At 41.9% G+C, this 23,581-nt stretch overlaps 1 protein-coding gene across 4 annotated transcripts in view; it reads left to right on the forward strand.

Moving 5' to 3' along the window:
- Nucleotides 1-17,306, forward strand: part of DISC1 (DISC1 scaffold protein) — a 341,872-nt gene extending 324,566 nt beyond the window's left edge. Inside the window, exons 13-17 of one of the 4 annotated variants that reach the window (XR_006887032.1) lie at nucleotides 8,502-8,666; nucleotides 10,517-12,185; nucleotides 12,725-12,841; nucleotides 15,291-15,387; nucleotides 16,867-17,306. Coding sequence is in view for 1 of the 4 variants with exons in the window: in XM_046650469.1 (XP_046506425.1) it covers nucleotides 8,502-8,641 (140 nt within the window). In the remaining 3 variants the exon portion in view is untranslated. Of the gene's footprint in view, nucleotides 1-8,501; nucleotides 8,667-10,516; nucleotides 12,533-12,724; nucleotides 12,842-15,290; nucleotides 15,388-16,866 lie in introns of those variants that run through there. The other 3 variants (XR_006887035.1, XR_006887036.1, XM_046650469.1) reach the window with 3 other exon arrangements.
- Nucleotides 17,307-23,581: the final 6,275 nt, after the last annotated feature.

Consider the following 23,581-nt stretch of genomic DNA (forward strand, 5'->3'; position numbering starts at 1 on the left):
ACATCTGCAAATACCTTCATCAAAACGAGCCACCAGTGAGCAAGATGCATGAGAAAATGTTGGCTTGGGTCTGCATCCGTATGAAGCACTGTGTCCCGTGTTGATCTGTGGATGCAGTCAGCTTGACCCTGGTTAGTTCCATTTTTTTTTGAGGAAGATTAGCCCTGAGCTAACATCCCTGCCCATCTTCCTCTACTTTATATGTGGGATGCCTGCCACAGCATGGCTTGATGAGCGGTGTGTAGGTCTGCACCCGGGATCCGAGCTGGTGAACCCTGGGCCTCCGAAGCGGGGTGCATGAACTTAACCACTACGCCACAGGGCCGGCCCCTTGTCCCTGGTTACCTCTTTTGAGGGCAAGCAGATGGATGCGCAGATGGATAAGGGATATGCAGCCCCATCCTGTATCTTTTCAATTAGTTAATCACAAGTTGACATTTCTCCAGGTGAAAACGCTTCTCTGTTCTTTCATCCTTTCTATTTAGTGGTATGACTTTTATTAGATGTATTTGTGGGAAATGTAGCTATTTTGGTCTTTGCTTCTCATTGCTGTCTTAATTTTCAGAACTTTGCTTCTTACATACTTTATCTTGAGTGTGTGTTTGTGTGTGTGTGTTTAAGTAGCTTCAAATGGTCGAGGATTAATCTTGATCACAAGTATTCAGATCCACAGTTTAAGGGTGAATTCAGTGCTATGTTTCCTTTTTTTTCTAACCTTAAATCTTTGACCTTGCGTATTAAACTTAGCATGAAATTTCTTCAACTTAATCAGTGATTATTTTCACATTGCTCAGGGTAGATTGTTTTTTTTGCTGAGGAAGATTTGCACTGAGCTAACATCCACTGCCAAGCGTCCTCTTTTTGTATGTGAGCCTCTGTCACAGCATGGCCACTGACAGACGAGCAGTGTAGGTTTATGCCTGGGGACCAAACCAAGGCCACCAAAGTGGAGCAAGGTAGATTTTTCAAAGTAGACTTTCTGTTCTTCATAACTTCATTTTTCTTACAAAACTAGTGTTTAAGCTATTATTAGAAAATTGGCCAAAGAAACACTAGAAGAATTTTTGTTTTGCATTTTTGTTTATTTTGTGTTTATGGATTGCACAGATGTGAGCTCATATAAGGGGGCTTGGCCTCCAGGAAACGGGCAAGAGACCATCTGACTGGGCACCTGGGGGCAACACTGTGCATAGAACCAATGCATATGAAAGGGTTCCTGGCCCCTAGCCCAGCAGTGGGACGTACCTCAGGCTCGTGGTGGGGTCAGGTAGCAGTTCTGAAAGCTGCAATCAGGCTCTGCGTTGGTCTCTTGTTTAGAAATTTTCTAGAAGTTTCGTTTGATTCTAGGATATTGGTTTTCTCCTTAATAAGGTTGGGTTGGGTGGTGGGGAGGAGGCTGAGAGGAGACAGAGCTGTGTGTAAATAAGATCCTTTTAGTTTTCCCACAGCCAATCCAAGCCAGATTCAGTAGCTGCAAGATCAGAGACAATTGATAAAGCCTCGGTAAGCATCAGCTTCCTCATCTGTAACATCAGATAATAACGTGCACATCTAAGGTTTCCATGGGGACCAAATGAAGCTTTATTCAGAAAGTACATTTCACGTAGTTCTTATATGTGGTGAGTGGTTTGGAGTAGAAAACTATATTCTCCGAGTCCCTTTGCCTCATCATTCTCAGTGTCTGTGTCACAAACTCAAACCACATATCATTTAAGAATGTAAGAGGGTTCGACATCGGTTGATTCAACTATTCTGTAATAACTGCTTGAAGGACTTGATTAATAACCACACAGTGTCTTATATGAAAAGTCATTCAATTCTAATAAAACTACTCTAGATAGATAGGTGTTCTTATCCCAACTTTATAGTTGAGAAGTCTGAGGCTTAGGAAGTACATGGCTGGTCTGAGGTCCTTTCTAATGTGGCAGAATCTTCCATCCAACAGCCCTGTGGTCCTTCTTGGCTAATCAGGAGGCAACTATGCCCAGAAGTCAATGGACAGGCCTGTTCTGTGCAACATACAGTTACTAGAAAAAAATTTATGCTTAATAAAAGTATTTTATTGAAATTATGTTTTTTGAGAATTTTGCTGATCCTTGCTAAGGTAAGTGGAGACATACTGGGTTCATGTAAACTGGGGTTGGGACGCACTGGTTTAGGTACTGAAGTCAACCTCCTACCCCCTCAAATAAAATCTACACCACAATATGGATTTTAACCCAGACTTAAGCCAGGCTTTGTTTTGTGTCTCCGATTGAAGGTAAATATGCAGAGGTACCGTTGAACTCCTACAAAGCGGCACTTAGGTTTGAGTGGAACGTGGTGCTCTGAGATAGAAAGATGTATTTACGAGGCTCTGCGGCGCCTCCCTACACAAAACAAATCCTGTGTTTCAAATTAGAACTTATCTAGAGATTCAAGAGAGGCTGCCGAAATCCTCCAGCCAAACTCTGACTGGTTTGTGTTTCCATTCTTGATCAAAGATACCACACTGAGGGTGGATGGAGGAAACAGCTTGCCAGCGACAACATGAAAGCATTGCATAGTGAGGGTAATATTTTGATTTGATTCCATAAAGCACTTTGCCAGAGCCTATTGTGTGTATGATGTGGAGAGAACGTGATTACTGTGAGTCCACATTGACATCCACGTCCAGAAGATTCAAGGCTTGGATGCTACGATGCTCATTCTTCGTGTGGAGGGCACTGAGCTTCTGCATAAGCCATGTGTGTGGGAAAGCATTGTTTGTGTGAAATCACCGGCCTGGGGGCAGTGATGGACAGTGGGATTGAGCTTCCAAACAGGTCCTCTGGGCATCCTGACTTCATACCGGGGCTACCGGCAGTCTGCTGGGCATCTCCTGCTTTTATGAAGAAGACACTCGATTCACAGATTCGAAGAGGGAGGAAAAAAGGCTATGTGTCTTCATCATCCTGACAGGATTACTAAATTACACATAGCCTGACCCAGAAACAACACAAGCCTGCCAGCTACCATGGTGGCGAGAGTCTGCACCATTAATTGGAAGAGCTGGCGTCAGAGAGGTGACTCACGCCTGGTGTCCGAGGAGAGGACGTGAGGTGTGGCTTCACTGCCAGTCAAGCCTGGATTTCCAGGAGCATTAGTCTGCGTCTCTAGTACAATTTCACAGTCATTTTGAGTCCTAATTAGCTGTCATGTTTTGAAAAACATTTTGAGTGTATGTAATGGTTCCTCCACATTCAAACTGCTTTCACTGAAAACCATCTAGGTTAGGTGATTTTTTTAAGCAGGGATTTTTCTCCTTCAACTTCTACAACACACTTTCAAAGGAAAAGAAGTACACCCAAGATTAGAACACTTTTGGCATGTTTCAACTGTTTCAACACCCCCCCGCCCCCAGGGAAGTTCTGCCTGCCTCTGAGTCATAGATGAGACGGGGACAGGCTAATTGTATTTGCGATTCTATTTACATCCGTGTGCAGGAAACCCTCATGGAATTCTATTCTCTCTGCTTATTTGGAATGCATGGTGCCTAACCGATTCGTTTTGGTGGTGCTTGATGGCATGCAAATACTCTAAATACATCCAGGCACATGCACAAACATCCCATCTGCTTCAGAACCCTTGTTGGGTTCAACTTTGGAATTTGTAGCTTGAACAGACAAAAGTAACAGGAGATCTGGGAGATTTCTCTGTCTTCTTGGAAGTGGTTTCCATTTGTAGAGCTAAAGAGCTGGAAGAGGGATCGGGAGGATCATGGAGCTCCACTCACAAATTTTATAGCAAACAAAACTGAGACCCTAAGAAGTTGTTGTTTAAAGCATTGTGTACGCTGAGCTGATGTGAACATGGCAGCCAGGGCTCTTCTCTTTGGCTCCCACCAAAGGGAGTGGGGTGGAAAGAGGAAGAGATGGAGCACCACAGTGGGGGAGAAGAGGAAGCCTAGGAGAAGATGTGGATGCCAGGCTGTCCTGCCGCTGGCTTAGCATGATGTGGTCTTGGCATCAGGTAGGCACCACCAAGAGTGCCCTGTACAAGCATCAAATCCACTGAAGCAGGACATGTGTGGGGGCGAGGCTTTCTTCTTTGCTCTTCAGCAACTGTATTCCTCACCTTTGGCTCTTCCATGAAGGTAGATCTTCCAGTGCTTAGCCCGTAGTGGCTGCAGAGGAACCACTGTTGATATGAAGAAATAATTTAGCAAATGAGAAGCAGTTTCAAAGGATGTACTGTAGTTTCTTCTTGAACCAAAGTAGGTCAGATGAACGGAAGACCTACTTTTGACGCTGCTACTAAAATGATCACTAGGAATCCCAAATGACTGTAAGACACTGTTATTTTTATACATAAACAAAAGACTCCTTTGAAAAAATTTGAGGATCTTTGCAAATGGCTGCCCTAAAGGACAATATTGCCTTCCCACTGTATTCCTGGACAATATCTGTGAAAGGTGTCTTGCTTCTCACTTTTTCTCCTTCAACTTCTACACCACACTTTCAAAGGAAAGGCAGTACACCCGGGATTAGAACACTTTTGGTATGTTTCAAACCCCCCAGGGAAGTTCTTATCACTGTACTAATTGCACATACAGTTTGCACAATTTTACTATCAAGGAGTTATGCACTTGTTTGATATGTGTGTCGTCTGTTCCAAAATGGTAAAGAATGGTCTTGGATTGCAAAGGTGTTTTACAGATGCTGGCCTGTCACTCCTTGTGCCATTATTGTAATTAATGTGCTAGTTTTCTTAGATGCCATAGATATCTGATGGCACATCTGCCACAGGGGGACTTCATACCTAGCTTTGATGGCACAGGCGTCACAAGAATGATTCAGCTCTTTGAGACCTTTTCTTGTACTTAGATGTAGTGAGCGCCTCTATTGTATATACCTAAAATTCCAATGCTAGAGTTTTACTTTATTAGCTCAGCCCTTTGAAAAAATCAAGGTTAAATATGTCAATGGGTTTCCACTATGAGGTTATTGGACTAGCAATCAGAAAATCTGATTCTAGTCCTGCCCTACTACTCGGTGGCCTGAGGATCTTGCTTAGATGTATCAAATGGGATACAGTGAGAAAATGTTGTAAAAATATTTTTGAGGTATATTTTTCGACATACCCTCCAAGCACATATCTGCAGCCTGGCTCTCTTCCCGAACCTCAGACTCAGGTCTATTTCCTACTCAATATCTCCACTTGTCAGACCAGTAGGCCTTTCCAACTTAACATGTCCCAAATTGAATTCCTCCCCACTCTCAGAAAACCCGACTCATTCCCAGTCTTTTCCTTCTTGAGAAATTGCAAGTCTATTTTTCCACTTCTTTGCTTAGATAAAAAATCTGGGAGTCATTCTCGATGCCTTTTCCTTCTTTCACATTCCATATCCAGTCCATCACCATATACTGTTGGCTCTATCTTCAAAGCGTATCCAGAATCTGACTACCTCTCACCACCTCCAGGGCCACCGCCCAGGTCCAAGCCATGATCTTTTCTTGACTGAATTATTGCAATGGCCCCCTCTCATCTCCATGCTTCTGCCCTTGCTCCCGTTAGTCTACTAACAATGAAGGCGGCCAGAGTGATCATGTCATTCTTCTTCTCCAAACCCCCCATGGCTCCCATTTCACAGTCTATGTACATGCTTGTGTGTGTATTTTCTGCCCCACTCACTGGCACTTAAGCTCCATGGCAGCAGTGACTTACTTCATTTCACTCCCGCACATCCTACGTCTGGAACATTTCTTAGCATACAGTAGGAGCTCGGGAAGTGCTTGGATATTTGAATGAATGAAAGTAAGAACGAGGATCTCTAGCCACACTTTCATTTCCCCAGGTGCTTAATGGAGAAATGTTTCAAGTGGTTTCTTTTATAAACACTGATTTAAATGTGAAAGTATGCATGTCCATTGTAAATATTTCAGAAGTGTGAAAAAGAAAAAAAGCCTCCATCTCCCTCTGAGTACCAATCCTAGACGTCCACCACTGTGTCCCCCTAAGACACTTTTCTAGCTAGAAATGGCTTATCTCTAGAATCTTTTTTCTTTTTTTAAAAATTTTTTTTTGGAAAATTAGGATCATTCCAAACACATTGTTCGGCAACTTGCTTTTTTTTTCCCCACTCCACAGTTTATCCTGGACTCTGTTCCAATTGAATACATTCAAAATATTTTGGAATTCAACATTTAGTAGAGAATCATACAGGCAGGTTGGTTAGAGAGAAGTATTTTATAAATAAAAACATGATCTTAATCGTATTGAGGATTAGTGCTCCACAGGCTTACTAAATGAGGTTTCCAGGATTTCTGACGTCTAGCCCTGCTTAGCGTCTACGGTATTTGCTACATCTGCTGTATTAGTAAATAAACCTGAAATTTCATAGTGCCTCACAAAAGGCACTATACTCTCACGAAAAAGAATATTTCTTTTAACCCTAGTCCTGTGAAGAAGGTATGAGAATCTGCATTTACATGTGAGAAAATTAAAGCATTCAATGATTTGCTAGCTCCCCATAGCTGTGGATTGCATCCTCGAATCCTCACCTTCTGACTCCTCCACGTGTCAGAGGAGACGGCTGGTGTGTTATTTTAGTTACCTTCGTCTTTGTCTTTCATGGCTTCTCAATCACTCTCTTTTTAAAAATCTTTTTAGCATGTCCTGCCAGTGCCAGAAATGTTACGAGGTCTCTCGGAAGCATCTCATTTCGGTTCAGTTTCTCTCTCTAAAAACCTTTGTTATCATTTAGCATGTTACAAATAGGGGCGTGTAGTCCCAGGCTGCGTATGAAAGGTAATTAAATCTCAGGAGTTGGTCAGGATTCATAAACTGCTTAAGCTCCATGCTTAGTCTTTATAGATGTAGCATAGCTTGTGATGAAGTTGCAGCTTGATATTCGATCTGGGACCACTTATGCTTTTGCTTGTATAAAGTCATATGTATTTTCACTAAAGATTAGCAGAGCTGTCCAGAGAAATGGAGAAAAATGAAGCCTCTTAGAAAAAAAAAAAAGACAAATGTTGGATTCTCTCTTCCCTTGCACCCAACCAACCCCACCCTCATTCCCCTCGAGTTCAAGTGCAAAGGAGTGAACCATCATAGTAAATGTATGTAAATTACATAAATGATGTCGTCTCATGAAGCTTCAAGAGGATGAAAAGCTGCCAAAAGCTTTTCAGGGTGGTTCAGCATTTTTGCTCAGGAGTGGTTCATTTGAATGATTCCCAGGATCCTCCAGAGTTTCTTATTTAAAAAAGAAAGAGAAAGCTTTCTATAGTTATAACCTAAGGGTGTATTTTTCTCTTGACATTGCATTGACATTGTACTTAAATACCACAACATTGTAGCATAGACAGTCTGTGAGTGGTAAGCTCTCTGTGAGCTACTTTCCCTAAAGCTTTCTGTTTTCTCTCTGTCTGATCTAGTAATATTTAAGTGGTCTGACCTCATGTGATGATTTTTAATGGTGTTTAAGTGATGTTGACATATTGCTATGTTTCGCCTTCATTCCTGTTGGATGAGGTTAAATTGGTTTGCTTGTTAAATTAAGAGAATTCAACCTATCTCTCACCCTGTGTTTATCTTAGAGTTGTTCTGACTACAGGTACAAAAGGAAAGAGCAGAGGGACCTGACTGTGGATAGACAGAAAACCACCATTGGGTGAACGTTCCCCGGCTCAAACACTCAGAAGAGAGCCCATTTCTTAAGAGAATGACAGCTTTATTTATTCCATATAATTGTCTGCTAAGTTCTCTGTGATTGTTTTCTCTATGTGAGAAACAGCTTTACACGTTAGGAAACTAAGAACGCAACAGTTTAAGGAAAAACAAACAAACCCAGAAAAGACAAGCTCCCTACACTGGGTCAAATCCTGAGTACCCTGAATGGCTATTCTATAAGTACTTGGGAGTGTAACACGTGACAGCAGATTAGGACCCACAGGGGTTTAGAAGTCATCGTTTCACGAGAAAACGGAGGTTCAAAGTGATTTGCACAAGATGATAAGGCTGGCTGGTGACCAACAGGGACCATAACTCATGACTCGGAGTCTGGGTCAGAGCACCCTTCTGCTCCTATGGTGGCCCCAAATCCTGGATGGCTCTGATTTCCAGAGGAGGCTCTGATTGCCAGCTTTCTGCCCTTTCCACTGTCAGAGCACTTGGATGTGACAGTTTCCCCACCCCAGCTTGGGGCTTAGCAGGAATTACGGTCACACTGCCTGTGTATCCTGGGGCGTCCCCGTTGGCCATCTGTCTCGGTCTAAGAGCTGACTCTTCCTTTTCCTTTCTGAGACCTTACTTGAGATAGTTAATAACCTCGGGCCTTGTAGAAATTGCAATCGCTCTTAAAAGAAGTGTAAAATTGGTATTAATATTTAATTCCTACAATTTGCAAGAACTTGAAACTGCAATTAGATGGCAGTGCCTGTCAGCTTCCAGCAGGCAGGCATGCTCTTGTTAGATCCCTCAGAGGCTGCAGAGGGCCACCCATCACCTTCGCATGTGTTCCTTAACAATGTGTTCACAGTCTCTCAAGAGGGAGCTCCAGATGGTGAAGGAAACTCTGCAGGCCATGATCCTGCAGCTCCAGCCAGCAAAGGAGGCAGGAGAAAGAGAGGCTGCAGCTTCCTGTGTGACAGCTGGTGTCCAGGAAGCACAGGCCTGAGGCATGACAGGATGGGGGAAGGAGGGTGAGTGACCACATCATCAATATGGATGCTCAGGGGGCTGCTCTCACCTCCCCTGCGTAACCAATGTGCCTGAATCAATTACGGAGACACAGAGCTTCGAGGTCTCTCGGTAGAAAGGTGGATCACATTCGCTCTCCTGAGGCTGAGATGGGAAGTCTGCACATTGGACCATGGAGGGGGGACGGGTCTGCTGAATCTCCCTCTAAATGTCAGTCAGAGGCACCTTGACTGTGTCATTAACAGGAGCATCCTGCACAGGACTTGAAAAGCTTTTCATCTCAGCCCCATTAGAGAGAAGCTGGCATGAATTCTGCTAGAAAAATGTCTCTTTTCCTGTACCATCTTGCTTTTTGCTGCAATTAAAATCTCTCTCGATTCAAGAACCGATAAAAAGGGAACCTAACATAAATCCCTCTCACCATACCTATTACACTTTCCTACAGGCGTGTGGAATAAGGGAGCTAATTAACCCTAGAGTCTGGAATCAACAGCTTTTCACCTTACTTCTCCTGTGACTCACTGTAATCTCAGAAGCATTAATATGAAAAATTCCTAAAGATATTGTTTTAAAGTGACAGCCTATCAGTGATGTGCAGGCTTTTGGTTTTCCTGTTGTGGCGATGCCCGACTCTACAGAAAGGGTCCCTGATGTTCCATCAGGATATTCTGAAATTCACCTACTGGGAGAGTGGGAAGGTGGTGGGGACATAAATGGATCAGGCAGCATGTTTAAACTCTTGAACCTCTTATTTTCCTCCTACACCTGTTCCACGCGGTGTCAGGGAGGACATAGACTCGGAAATCCGAGTGCAGCGTAGTATTCAGTAAGACAGTACATACTCAGTGAGATAGTGCGGTACTTGCAAGGTAGTTCGGGACTTAGTGAAGCAGTGCAGTACTCAGTAAGGCAGTGCAGTACAGGGTAGGTAGTGTAGTATTCAGTAAGGCAGTGCAGTACTAGGTAGGCAGTGTGGTAGTCAGTAAGACAACGCAGTACTAGGTAGGCGGTCTAGTACTCAATAAGGCAGTGCGGTACAGGGTAGGCAGTGCTATACTCAGTAAGGCAGTGCAGTACTGGGTAGGCAGTGTAGTACTCAGTAAGGCAGTGCAGTACTAGGTAGGTAATGCAGTATTCAATAAAGCAGTGCAGTACTAGATAGGCAGTGTAGTACTAGGTAGGCAGTGTAGTAGTCAGTAAGGCAGTGCAGTACTAGGTAGGCAGTGCAGTATTCAGTAAGGCAGCACAGTATTCACTAAGATAGTGTAGGACTCAGTAAGGAGTTGCATACTCAATAAGGCACTGCATACTCAGTACAGCCATGCAGTACTCAGTCACATGGGGCATTGCGGGGCCCCTCCTGCTGATGCAGCTGTGAAACAGGCTGAGTTCAATTAGGCAGCACTTTGTAAAGCGCACTGAGGAAAACAGCCTCTGAGAAATGCTCCACAAATGAAGGGGTCCCCCTTCCGTCAAGTACGTTTGGGAAATATGCCATGCCGTAATTTCCGCTTGGAGAGCCACAGTGCACATTAGCATATTAGCCTGTGACAGAGCTTATAGTAAAGAAATCTGCTTGATTTTGTGCAACCCCAAACTTCCCAAGTTTAATGGATCATAGATTTTTTTTCACTTAAATCCTGTTAATATCCTGCCAATCTAGCGTTGTGCGGCACTGTGTTCTCGGGGGAAGTCGTGGTCCCAATCCTGGTTTGCGTCTCTTGTATGTGTGTGTGTTAGAGACCAAACCCTGACTTTTGCAGTGTTGAGCTTAATAACTATTTGCCACAGTTTGGTGAGTTTAATTGACTAATTGCTCTTTTTGCACTTCTGTTCTCGTTTATACTTACAGAAAGAGCGCAGCTCCTGCCTCCGTTAGGATCTATGCACATGAGACAATTTTTGCCACTTCCTGAAGTCACACTGTCATTTTCAGAAGGCAGCTGGTGCTTTGCTGGGGCTCCCGTGCTGTGCAGAGCTGCTGTCCTCAGTCAAGGAGATGCCCCGGCTCACGCCAGCCATTGGCCACGGTTCAGGGAACAGAGCAAAGCACAGTGTTTGAATTTGCTCATTGTCAATTTGCTGGTTGTGTTCTCTACAGTTTTATCTTCAGCATTTTTGAAAATATATGATACATATTTTAATAAGTAGAATCGGTTTGTTCCAGGAATTCTTGGTTTTTTGATGATGGACCAAATTCCTGAATTATTTATAACTATAGCTAAAAATTATTATGTACTCATCACATGGCACTTGAAATCCTTGAATCTTTAAATTGATTCCAGTAAAGCAAAACTTGGGAAGAGTCAGAACTGCCCGTATTGTCCATAAGGAATCCGTAGTTTGACGTGCGTCATTTTAAAAAGCCTCCCAGATGGAAGGCATGTTCACAGTCACTGCCCCAAGTGTTTTGTGTTACTCAGGCATCATCATGAATAATTCTGTGAGGTCCTGATGTATTTGAAAAGCCTGGAAGCTGATAACTGCTCTGAGTGGCCCCCCAAATAAGGGTTCTCTGGGACCCTCAGTGGACAATGTGTTCCTTTCCTTGTTGAGAGGCCTGACCAAGTTTAAGTACTGGGGCAGGTGAATGATGCTTTAACCACGTGCTGCAACTCATCTCTAGCCTTTGCTGGTGTCTGAGTCAGCCAGGAAGCTTGCTAAAGGCCAGGGGTCCTCCGCTGGCCACACAGCTGTCTCAGGACAAACCCCCTCTTTGGCCACTGTGACCACGGAAGACCCAGGACCATTTACCTCAAACAATAATACAGGGCAGTTTTTGTGAGGGCAACATAAAAAGAAATTAAGGCTTGAGTTTAAAAGCAACAAGACAACAACAATTACAGTTTAAACTTTTATGGAGACAGTCAAGACCACAAGCCAAAGGGCAGATTGAAAGTGGTGACTTCGATGCTCATCTGCCTGTGCCACAGTGTGAGAGAATAAATGATACATTACATGGCCCCGCGTGCTGAGACGCTGGCGTTGAAATGGCTGCCGGTTTATCTTTCAGCAGCCCGAGTTGGGGCACCTTCTCAGTCTGGAACAGCCTCAGTTCCTTCCAACTTCCTGAAATTTCAAGATCAAAATGATCCTTCCCCAAATCATATGAATATAAGAAAGTTTTCTTCCTCTGCCATCGGGGTGGTCTGCCCATCCGGGGAACATGTAAGGGCTCGTGTGTATGTGCTGGGATGTCCTAAGACCTTTAAAGTCATTATCACCGTTAATTCTTATAGCAACCTTAGGATGTGGGTGTTTGTAGATGGCCAAACTGAGCCTTAGGAAACTAATTAACTTCCTCAAGGCACAGAGCTGGTAAGCAGTGAAACAACAGTAGCACTTGGAGATAGGTAGAATGCTCGTAACTGGTGTTCTTTCTAAAGTGCCTTTAATGTCTTTTTGGGACTTTGAGCCATGGAACTTACTAGTTCACTTAAGAACTCGTGGTCGCCTTGGGAGTCCTTCCTGGAGAGTCAGAGAAACTGAGCCTCGGGAATCTTGACTTCCCACTGCCGGAGGTGAGCCCCACTGTCCCGCGGCCGTCAAGGCTGGGCTCAGACAGGCTGAAGCCCACCTGCCCACCCACCACTGTCCCAACCAACCATTCATTCCCAATCCACCACAACAGCCTTGCCAGGAGCAACCACTTACTGCCTAACGCGGGGCACGTTTTCTTGAAAATCCCCATCCAACTGGTGTTTTTCAGAAAGCATTCGAGAGAGCAACCTAGCACTCATTGGTCAATGCCTTTTTGTCTAAGTGACTCGATACTTTTATTTTTAACATCCTCACCTTGTCTAATCTTTGAATTTTGTCATATAATTTATTGCTTCATGAAGTTTACTTTTTGTTACATGAAATTAAAACTGATATTCAAGCATGGTGCACCTTTAACATTTTTTTTTTTTGTCTTCTGGGGTATGGATGATAGAAAAACTTATCAGGTTTATTCATCCCATGTTTTTGTTACAGGATGATTAACTGGACAATTGCTTACTTCACACAAAACGTTCCTAATCAAGCAATGCTTTAAAATTGTGTATGTGTTTACTTTCAGATATCAACCAATCAGAAAACAATAGAACTTTCTATTTCAGACCCCTTGATTGAGAACATTGAAAATAACATTACCACTAAAGTGAGGAACAGGACAAAGCTGCCACCAATATCACTGGTAATGCTTTACTGGAGATACTGGCTCATTCAGTTAGGCAAGAAAAATAAATGAGGGCTATAATTTGGAAAGGAGGAGATACAACATTAATATCTACAGATGGCGTAATGATAAGCTAGAAAACCTAAGACAATTAAGAGAAAAAGTTTTACACAATTAATACAATTAATATACCAAAATCAACAGGCTTTACATATCTAAACAATAATTGGAAGATAAAGTATAAGAAAAAGACTCTATTTTCAGTAGCAACAAAAATAAAGAGAAAACAGCTAGGAATAAAATTAAATAAGAAATGTGTAAGTCTTAGATGAAGGAAATTTTAAGGTGGACGTAAGAGGAGAACTGAATAACTAGACACATTAAACTTTCGGAGAGGAAGTCATCATAAATTGTCAACTCTTTGTAAATGACATGACATAAATATTCCCTCGTCCCTGCTGAGTCATAGATATCTGGATATCCTCAATATCCACTCTCTGTTTCATCCCTCTAGCAATTCCTCACCTAGGCACTTAAACTACAGGTGGATACACACATGTGCAGAATTGTACATTTGTACCGTTAAATTAATTAAACAAGGAGGCCTTTAGACAGAGGTGGCTCTAACACCGTGGAGGCCGATAGAAGCAAATTAAAACCTAAGCCCATGAATGCTTCAAGGTTAGGAAATCGAAACAAGGACAATCAGTCACAAACAGCCCACTAGGCTTTAAGCCACAACCAATCAATAATGAACGTCCTTGCTTGGCTTCCGCCTTTCTTCTGTAAATGTCTCCTCGAGCTGCTGTCAGGGGAGCGCTCCTAACCACTTCCGGTTTGATGCTGCCTGATTCGAACTGATTTTTACTCAAACAAACTCTTAAACAGTTTAATATGCCTCAGCTTATTTTTTAACAGGACCATTATTTGTAAAAGCAAAAATGAGAAACCACCTACATTTTCATCAATAGTAAACTGTTTAAATAAATTATGGTACATCTACACTATGGAATGCTTTGAATTTCCAAAAAATCTTTCAACACATGTATGCTTGTATCTACAGAGAAATCACTGGAAAGGGACCCGGTGGCTTAGGAAAAGGGGACAGGAAGGAGACTTATTTTTCCTACATACTGTTCTTCTTTTAAAAATTTTCTACCAATTGCTTATATCTACTTGTTCAAAAAATGATTTCTTTAAGAAAACACCATAATTGTGGAGATTGAGAGTGGGCCCTTGGGTAGAGGGGGCACACAGGCCGAGTCCCCTGGTGCTGGCACAGAATTCGTCCACTCCAGCATCCACTCTGTGCCCAGCACAGTGCTAGAGAGCATGCCAGGTCCTGGTGATAAAAGATGACTGTGACCATTTTGTGATCCAATGATTTGAAGGAAAGTAAGTACCATTGTCATTGTAATTATTATCATTTTGAAGACGAGAAATGAATTTTGTTTTGACACTTTAACTATGTTGGGTGGTTTAATACCCAAAATCAACCCACTCAGGAATCCCAGTTCTCCTCCGGGTTGGGCAGTTTCGTAAAGCGTCCTTTCTTGGAACCCTGGACCAGAGGGACCCATGTGTTGTGTTGGTTGTGTGGGCAGAGTGGGGAGCGGGGGCATGGAGTCACATCGGTTCCCCACTGTCCCTTAGGAGCTACTTATGCAATGAGTGTTTTATTCAAATAGATATGCTTTTAAATGTACACCTGACACACACTTCCACGCTGTAGAGAGGAAGTTATGACAGACACCAGAGTGAGGACAGTCCAGAAAATATCTTTGCCTCCCTCATTACAAGAACACAAAAGAACTTCGTGACTCTGCCTCTCCCTTCCTCAAGAGTTTGAAAAAAGTCTGTTAGAAACGAGGTGCGTGTCCCTCACAGGAGTATGATCTCTTCCTATTGCCTATGCATTCATTCACTCAGAAACGTTTATTGAACACCTACTATAAAAATTACTCTTCCTATAGATGGATGAATTTACAACCACAGAGGTTAAAAAGCTTACTAATGAAAATGCTGAGTGTTAACTTGCAGGAATCTTGACTTTAAATTGATATGATACATTATTAGACTACACACATGCACATACATACAGACACACAGGCACACAATGGCAGTTCGGTTAATACTGAGCAACAGTTATTTATTATTTTGTGTTTTCTATTTGATTTTTATTTGTGAGGACAACATTTAAAAGAAATTGTTTAAAAATATTCATGTATAACTCACTATCTTTATCTTTTCAATCTTTGTCCTTACAAAAACATATTTTCACCAAACTATAGCCAGTGTATTTTTTCTTCTTCTTTTAATATTTAATATTATAGTCTTTCCATCTTGTTATATAATTGTTATAACCCTTGTATTTATTGCTGCATAATATTCTATCAAATTGATCTAGCATAACTTAGATATTCCTATGTAATTGGGCATTAAATCTTTCAATATTTTGCTGTTATAGATAAAGCTGCAATGACATCTCCATACACATAGCTTTTTCTTCCCTTTGACTTATGTCCCCAGCAGAAATTCCCAGGAGTGAGAATACTAGGACAAAGGTAAGAAAGAGCGCCACAGTTGAATTGAAACTTGCATTAAGGAATGAATTGAAGACAATAACCAGTGCTACAAGCAGCCATTCCTCTGCTGGGGGAATTCCCAACCATGTGTTAATTGGCTTAATTGATTTTGTGGTGTTTCCTCTCATCGTGACTATATCCACAATAACCACATCAGCCAGACCACAGTTGGACAATTCCTACCATTTAAAATGAGCAGCGTGGACTCCGCAGCTGTATTTCGCTGATCTTCATCGATACTGCTCTTGTTGGTCTTTGCCCATGCTATTTTGTCTCCAGGTAAAAAGTGTAGGGTCACGCAGGAGTCCAGAATTTAAAGACCAAAGGTCTGGACTGAGTCGTTTTCCACTTGCCAGCTGTGTGACTTTAGGTTGACCACTTGTCTTCTTGATGCTTCATTTGAACATCTGCAAAATGAAGTTGATAATCATAAAGCCTGCTTTTGAGCGTTGTGGAAAAACTCAAAGAAGTCAGTGTATATGAAAGGTTTCTTCTAATATAAGGAGTGAACAGAATCAGTCTAAAGGGGAATGCAGCCCAGCCAAGATGGCTGTGCCCATCCTAAAGAGAATAACTCCTGAGGTGTACTGGGCAGTTCAGATGCTGGTGGTGATTGTTGCTGTTGGTATCAAAAGGAGTGTTCCCAATTTTTGGCTCTGTCCACACTCCTTCCCCAATCCCCGTGGTGGTCTCAGACACTCAGGAGAACATGAAAGGTTGGAAGCGAAAGTGCTGTGGATAACTTTAATTTACTGAGCCCAGCATAGCTGAGGGGTAAATACTCATAAGAACCCGAAAGTTTTTCTCAAGCATCCTCCCCAGCATACGGAATTGTACACCAACCTGAACTTGGCTTAGGATGACCATGGCCAGAGCACTTCTTCCACAGCCTGGCCCCCCACCCATTTCACCCATTTCATTGCTTGGTCCCTAAGCAATGTGGGAATGCAGATTCTAGACTCCAGTTTTTGGTCTCCTTCCCAATGGTGCATTTTGACATTTTTTTAAATTGAAATGTATTTGACATAGAACGTTGTGCAAATTGAAGATGTACAGCATGTTAATTTCATACGTTTATGTGTTGTAATATGATTGCCATCATTGTGATAATTAGCATCTCTATCATGTTACATAATGATCCTTTCTTTTCAGTGATTGGAATCATTAAGTTCTAGTCTCTTAGCAAGTTTGGTGATTATAATGCATTATTATCTGTATTTGCTATGCTGTGCACTATTCTCTAGGACTTATTTACTACTCCTTGCAAGTTTGCACCCTTAAACAACATGTGCCCCAAAGGGACATTTCAATACTGGTCCCCCTGATTTGCTATTCTCTCTTACCTCCACCCAACTTCAATGACCTATTTTCTTAATTTTTACGAAAACTTCCCACTAGGGGCTTTTATTCTTTAGATCTCTTTTTCTGACCTCATTTATTTGCAATTCCTCTTTCAAGGAGAAAGGAAAAGTGGTGGTTCCTGATTACTGAGAGCTCCAGAGTGAACTCACAGGGGTTCTAAAGCACTTTCTTCCTTTACCCACACTGGATGGGGGCATTTATCTCCACGTTCAGTGGGGGCTCCAGCTCTCAGCAGGACAACAGCATCTGTAACAACCACACAGCTGGGGACACTGGGAACAGAGCCTTTACTCTGCTTTCGTATAAGCCTTTAGTAAATAAAAAGCCCATGCCACAGTCTTTCTTCCCCAGGATGGAAGCGTCTGATGCTTTGTGTGGGCCCAGAGAGTTCCATCCTTTACAAGCAGGACGAGTAAGAACTTCCTGACGGAGGAACAGGAGGAGAACTGGAGATAATACACACTGAACTTGATAATACACGCTGTGGGGAAGACGCTTGTGGAGGTATGAAGAGGATGTTTAAAAAAATGAAAATGACAAGAAAACAACGCACTCTCAGAAAATACAGGAGATGCTAAAAAAATAATCACGAGGTCCGAGGGAGGCAAATGACGTGTTGCAACCTATGAAAAATAAAAAGAAAATGGAAAAGACCTTTGTGCAATGGCCAGTACTACACAATGCACAGAAAACAATCTCTGATTTATTACTTTTGACACAAAGAAAGTCAGAAAAGCAGAGGGCATGCGCCAAGTGGTGTCCTGCTAAGTGGGGTTTTCACTTTGAAGGGCAAGCGTAGAAAGGCGTGTCTCCCAGGGGAGGAGCTGGCAATTACCATGGAGACCTTAACCTCGAGGGAATGGAGCACTGAACGGAGTAAGGCATCTGGATATTTTATGCTAGAAAGATCCTGAGTCCTTTCACATAATGACACAGATGCAGCACGGGTATGTCTCAGCTGTGAGGAACATTCTCAGCTAGTCTATAAAGTCACAATGAAGTTGTTTATTTGGTGTTCCAGTGTACCTTTCATGTTTCTGTCCCACTAGCAAACAGTAGGTATGGGCAGGGCAGTGCTGAGGCATCAGGCCTGGTCCTTGCCCTCAGCATCCGTGCTGTGCCACGAGGCCAGGGTAGAATTCCAAAGGCAGGCAGGGCACAGGCCAGTGGGAGGATTGCCCTAAAGCAAGTGTCCTTGGGGGTGATATTAGAGCAGCCACGTGGGGAATTGAAAGTGACTCAGTTGGGGAGGGTGGAAGCTAACATTGAATCATTTACTTGCTCTCCCCACCATACCCCCATCCCCATTCTCTCTCTTGTTAAACCTCTTTCTTGTTAATCATCTGTTCATTCATGATAGTTATGGCAAATCTGAAGTCATAGTCACTAAGAAGATTCCTATAATCTCTTTCAACCTGCTTAGTTCATATTTTCATTTTGTTATGCTGTCAAGAGAATATGACTCACTCTCCCATGATGTTTTCCTTCAATGATAAAGAGATCCCTCTCTCCTTAGAGGAAGTAAAGGATCTGCTTGAACTACTGAAAGACTTCCCACATTAGGAGAAACATTTACAAAGGCACACAGAGTGAAAGCTTTTATTCCCCAGACATTTCCTGGGGCAGACATGTGATGCCCTCATGACAGGCAAATGATGTTGGTGGGGTAAAATTTATGCTTTGGTTTTGAACCATGATGGAAAGCTGAGTAGAGCTGTCATAACGTGCATATTTCACTTGCTCGTAAGAAATGGTTATATGCGTGGACAGAAGGACTAAAAGATTCATTAATGCCCATACAACTATCAGAGAACTATGAAATTTGACCATGGAAACGTCTGTAATATTTCACAAAGACTCAGTACTGTATGGTATTTCTGCATCATTGTGCTCTCATATCACACACTCATTCTGTAGCCCCTGCGATGTGGTTTCTGTTCCCACTACTTCATTAAAACATGTTTTACACATGATCTGCTAAATGCAATAGCATTTTATCAGCCCTCATTCTACTCTACGTTTAGGTAAGAATGTCCAGTGTGGATACAAACCTCTTCCTTGTTGAAGCTGCCTTCTCTCTTGGGTTCCATGATACTACATTCTCCAATGGTCTCATCCTACATCAGTCTTGCTACATGATAGTTCTTTCTCATGCTTAAAAGATGGATACCTCCAGGCCTTGTCCTCAGATTTCCTTTCTCACTGGGTAGTTTCATTTACTCCAACAATTTTAATATCTCTTTATAGTGATCATTCCCAAAGGTATAAGATTCAATTGACAATATTTATTGAGCACTCACTATATGTTAGATACTGGATTAGACCCCAAATTCAAAACTGTGTCTGGCTCAGTACCCTCAAATTACTCTCTGGTTTTGTCCTCTTTTCTTAGCTTTAGACTTTCCTGGACATTTCCATCACTACAATCCAGGCAACTCGAACTCAACGTGGCTAGAAACAGCTTCCTTTTTTTTCCTTCTAAAAATCTGTCTACTGTTTAGCTGTTCTTTGCCTCAGTTCCTAGCACTTCCACCTTCCAAGAAACACTGTCTGAAACTCTCATAATTACCTTATGCCTCTCCTCTTCCTCATCCCATACCTAATCAGGCAAGTCTTATTGCTTTTACTATTGCAAGTTTTTATATCTTGCTCCTTCTCTGTATCTACTCTCTAGTTCAGATTCTTGTCATACTTACTTGAACTATTGCTGTAGGTTTCTACTTAGTTTCTCTGTCTTAAATTTCTCACAACTTAAAATCATGGTCAAAGTTATCTTCCTAACCCGATGGTCAGATCAGGATCAAAATCCTTCCATGATTTGCTGTTGCCCAAAGGGTAAAGTTTTTATTTAAGGATGAACATTGTCTGTACCCAAACTATGCTTGCAAACTCATCCTGAACTACTTACTTCCAATTGCTCTGGGTTACTCACCATTTCTCAACTGTCCTTCTAATTTCTCATGGGCCTTTGCTCATGGCTGTCCTCTGAGCCTTGAATCCTGGTCTTTACTTACCTAATTTAAGCTCATTTGTTAAGAGGATGAGGGAAGAAAGGCAATCAAATATATGCTCTAGGTTTCGGGCCTGAGCAAGTGGGTAAAAGGTAATATCATTTATTGAGAGAGAGAAGGCCTTGGGGAAGAGAGGATTTGTTGTGTGCGGGGGGGTGTGGGGAAGAGGTTGGGGTATCAGTAGTTTGGCCATGTTGAGTTGAGATGCTTATTAGACATGGAAGTGGAGAGGTTCAGTAGGCAGTATGAGTTTAAGTTGGATTGAGGAGTCATACCACATAGATGGTATTTGAAGGCATAGAACAGTGTAAGAACAAGGACGGCCAGAGAAATAGCTCAAAGAGAGAGAGGTCTGAGAGGAGAAAAGGAGAGGACGTCACGGGAGACTGCAAGAATTAACAACCCTCGGGAGGAGTTTTGATGTGAAGGACAGCAGCGACATGGTGCTGTAGACAGCAGGGACCTTCCAAACGATTTGCATAAACAGTCTTAATTCTAACAGCAGCCCTGCAAGGTAGGTACTATTATCTCTCTCCGCAGATGAAGAAACTTAAACATACGGATCACTACATAAAACAAGAATATATCGGATTCCCTCAGCTCAGATCTCAAACAGTGAAATAAACAGTGAAAATAAAAACACTTTTCTTCCCTTTTCTTACTATGATTAAAATAGAGCAACTTCTAGCTAACACACAGGCACATCTGTTTCTCTTCTTATTGCATATTATATAGTATTTATGTAGATGCAGAACGAACACATCAACAGCTTGTGATTTACATGACTGAATTATCTCAGGCAATCCTTGAAACAGTAGGAGCTGATGAGCGCCCCACTGTTAACTGGTAAATTGTTCAGTTGATACTCGACAGCAGAGTCCCTCTTCCACAAGATTGCAACTTCCTCAAAGTTTATACTGAGTGTCCTCCTTCTTCTTTCTACGTTATTTTCTCCCCCTTTAGGCACTTTCATTCCTCAACCCATGCGCTCAGTCATTTGCTGGAATGAGACGTCTCCAGTGCTCCACATTTACAGATATATGATAGCTATTCCGCCCTTAATGAGGCCCACTCTACTCCCCAACTCCTTTCCTTGTTGTCTAGGAAGCCTGGGCACCCACATCAAACGTGAAGAAGGTGAATCCATTCCCAAGGTGCAAGGAACGGCTGGATTTTTGTCTGGTGTCGTTGGCTCTCAGGACGATAATTATGGGAAGCAATTAAAATTGGAAGGTGTTGTTCGGTTCAGTTCTTCCCTGTTCCTGGGGCTTGAGGAGGAGGAGAAGTGGTAGAAAAGATGGTGGTGGGAGATTTTTTCTTCCTCTGATTCACAATCCTCATGTTCTCTGGCATAGACGGGAGATCTGAGCACAATACTCCAAGGCATGGTTACAAATTAATGAACTTTGTAACAACCAACATATCTAAACTTATCCATCCAAGTGACTCCTGTTTTTTAAAAAGTAGGGTTTCCAGGAGATAGTTTTCCTTTAGTAAGCCTAAGTTCTCTTTTGGAATTGTCTTCAGATCCTTGTGTGAATATCAATTTCATCTAGATAGTCACACATCTTTTTTGACCTAAGGACATATTGCCCATTTTGATCACTTTCCTAATAGTAATAATACCTCTGGCATATTTTGGGGTACCATCTTAAGCAGTTTAAATACATTATCTCATTTCATTTATTCAGCAATCCTATGAAAAATCAGTTAGGGTTCAGTCAGAAAAACAGAAACCTTGTTAAGTATTCTAAGCAGTTTGGGAATTAATATAAGGAAGTAGCCATTAGAAGAGCTAGAAGAGAAAAAGTTATGGAAGGTCATCAGTAGCTTTCAGCTTCACCACTATGGTTCAAAGAATCAGGAAACTCTGCTCCAGTCCATGTTAGGAAACCACAAGAAATCTCCACAATGTCGTAGTCAATGTATAGCACAAAGGTGAGTAAGTGTAGGAGAGTGGCTGGGGCCACTGCAGGAGCTCATAATGCCTGGGCACACACGTCTGTGCACTATTGCCCATCCCCAGAGAAGTAATAAGGATTCAGTCTCCCTGTCTAAATTGCACATGAGAATATCTCCTTCCATTCAGATGTCTGGAGGCAAGATAGCCTGGGAAAAGTATTTTTCTCCTGTGATACAGCAAAGAGATTAGAAGGGAGTGGGAATGAATACTGGTTACCAAAAATATCCAGCCTCAGCATCGCTCCCATTGACAGATGATTACCTTGAGTAAACTGCCACAGAAACTACAGAGCAGAGCTATTATCTGAATACAGGGCTAGTCTAATCTCAACTCATACTCTTAACCATTATGATGCACTTGGCTGTGGATGGCTTTAGGTTGTTCTCAAAGAGTAAGCATACCTTCAAAAAATGAAGATCTGATGACCCCATTCACGATTTTCAAAACTGACACTGAAGGCAATTCCGAAAGAGGAGTTTCAAAAATGTTCTGCTTTATGGCAGTATCAGAAAAAATAAAAAGCTTCCCAAGGAGTCAATATCTTTTTGATGACTGCATAAATTCTGAAACTCACAATATCTCTTAAAGTTTCTGCTCAAACCTGGCATATATCACCTCTGCTTACATTCAATTGGTCAAAACTCATCATACGGACAAGTCCAACTTGTGGGTGGGGTGAATACTCATCTCATTGGAGGCATGCAAGTCCTATAGCAGTGGGCAGTGCAGCAAAGGGGGAAGTAAATATTTGGAAAAAGTAAAATAATCTACCTTACACCAGCACATAAAGGGAGAAAAATATTGTGCATTATCATTTAATTCATTTTTTAAAATTTATTTTAGTGTTGTGGGTAAATTCACATAGTAAAACCCTTTTGAATGTTTGTTCTCAGAAAAACATATGACCTTGGAATAGTTTAGAAAACATAATAATACGTTATGGCTAAGTGGGACTTATTCCAGGAATGTAAGTACTGTTAAATATCTGTAAATCCACAATGTAATCCAACATACTACTATATCTGAGGGAAAAAAGTCATATGAACTTCTCCAGAGATGCTGGAAAGGCATTTGATAAAATTCACACCCACTTATGATTTAAAACCCTGAAAAAAAATAGAAGTCAGAAACTTCCTAAACATAATAAGTATACAAGTATTTCAATATCTGTCTATCCCAGCCCCTAAATTAACACCTTATTTATTGAGGAAACATTGGCAATCCTGCTGAAGTCAATGGCTCTGAAGTCACTACTATTTCATGTTGTATTTGAAGTATTAGCCAGCAATTTAATACACACAACTTTAACAGTCTTTATATACAGAAAAAGGAAACACAGATATAGACTAGAATAGAACAGGACACCAAGTAGAAGACATAACGAAAACAAAGACTTCATCTACAATAATGATAAAACATAAAAATACTTAGGTATATTTTAACAAGAAATGTCTAAGACCTATGTGTGGGAAACACTCCTGAAATACATGAAGATCAAATTAAACAATTGGAAAAGCATACCATGTTCTTGGCTAGAAAGACTCAACATCAGTGGAACTCCAGGAAGGAGCCCAACCTTGCCATGTGGCGATGGAGGAGGACGCATTCTCCTTTATTGCCCTTCATTAAGTCCTGTGACTTCACCTGTGCAAGTCTGTGCACGTGTAAGTGTAAGGTTAGGGATAAGGGATGGAAATACTATCTAAAAGTTACTCTGGATGCTAGATATGACTATTCCTAGAGTCTAAGAGAGAAGATAAAGAAGTCAACCTTTTTTATGGGGGTGCCTGTGTATTGAAATCTGCCCTCTTTCATCTCCTTGGAAAGAGCCACTTTC

The sequence above is a fragment of the Equus quagga genome, chromosome 2 (genome assembly GCF_021613505.1).
Source record: "Equus quagga isolate Etosha38 chromosome 2, UCLA_HA_Equagga_1.0, whole genome shotgun sequence".
Classification (NCBI taxonomy): domain Eukaryota; kingdom Metazoa; phylum Chordata; class Mammalia; order Perissodactyla; family Equidae; genus Equus; species Equus quagga.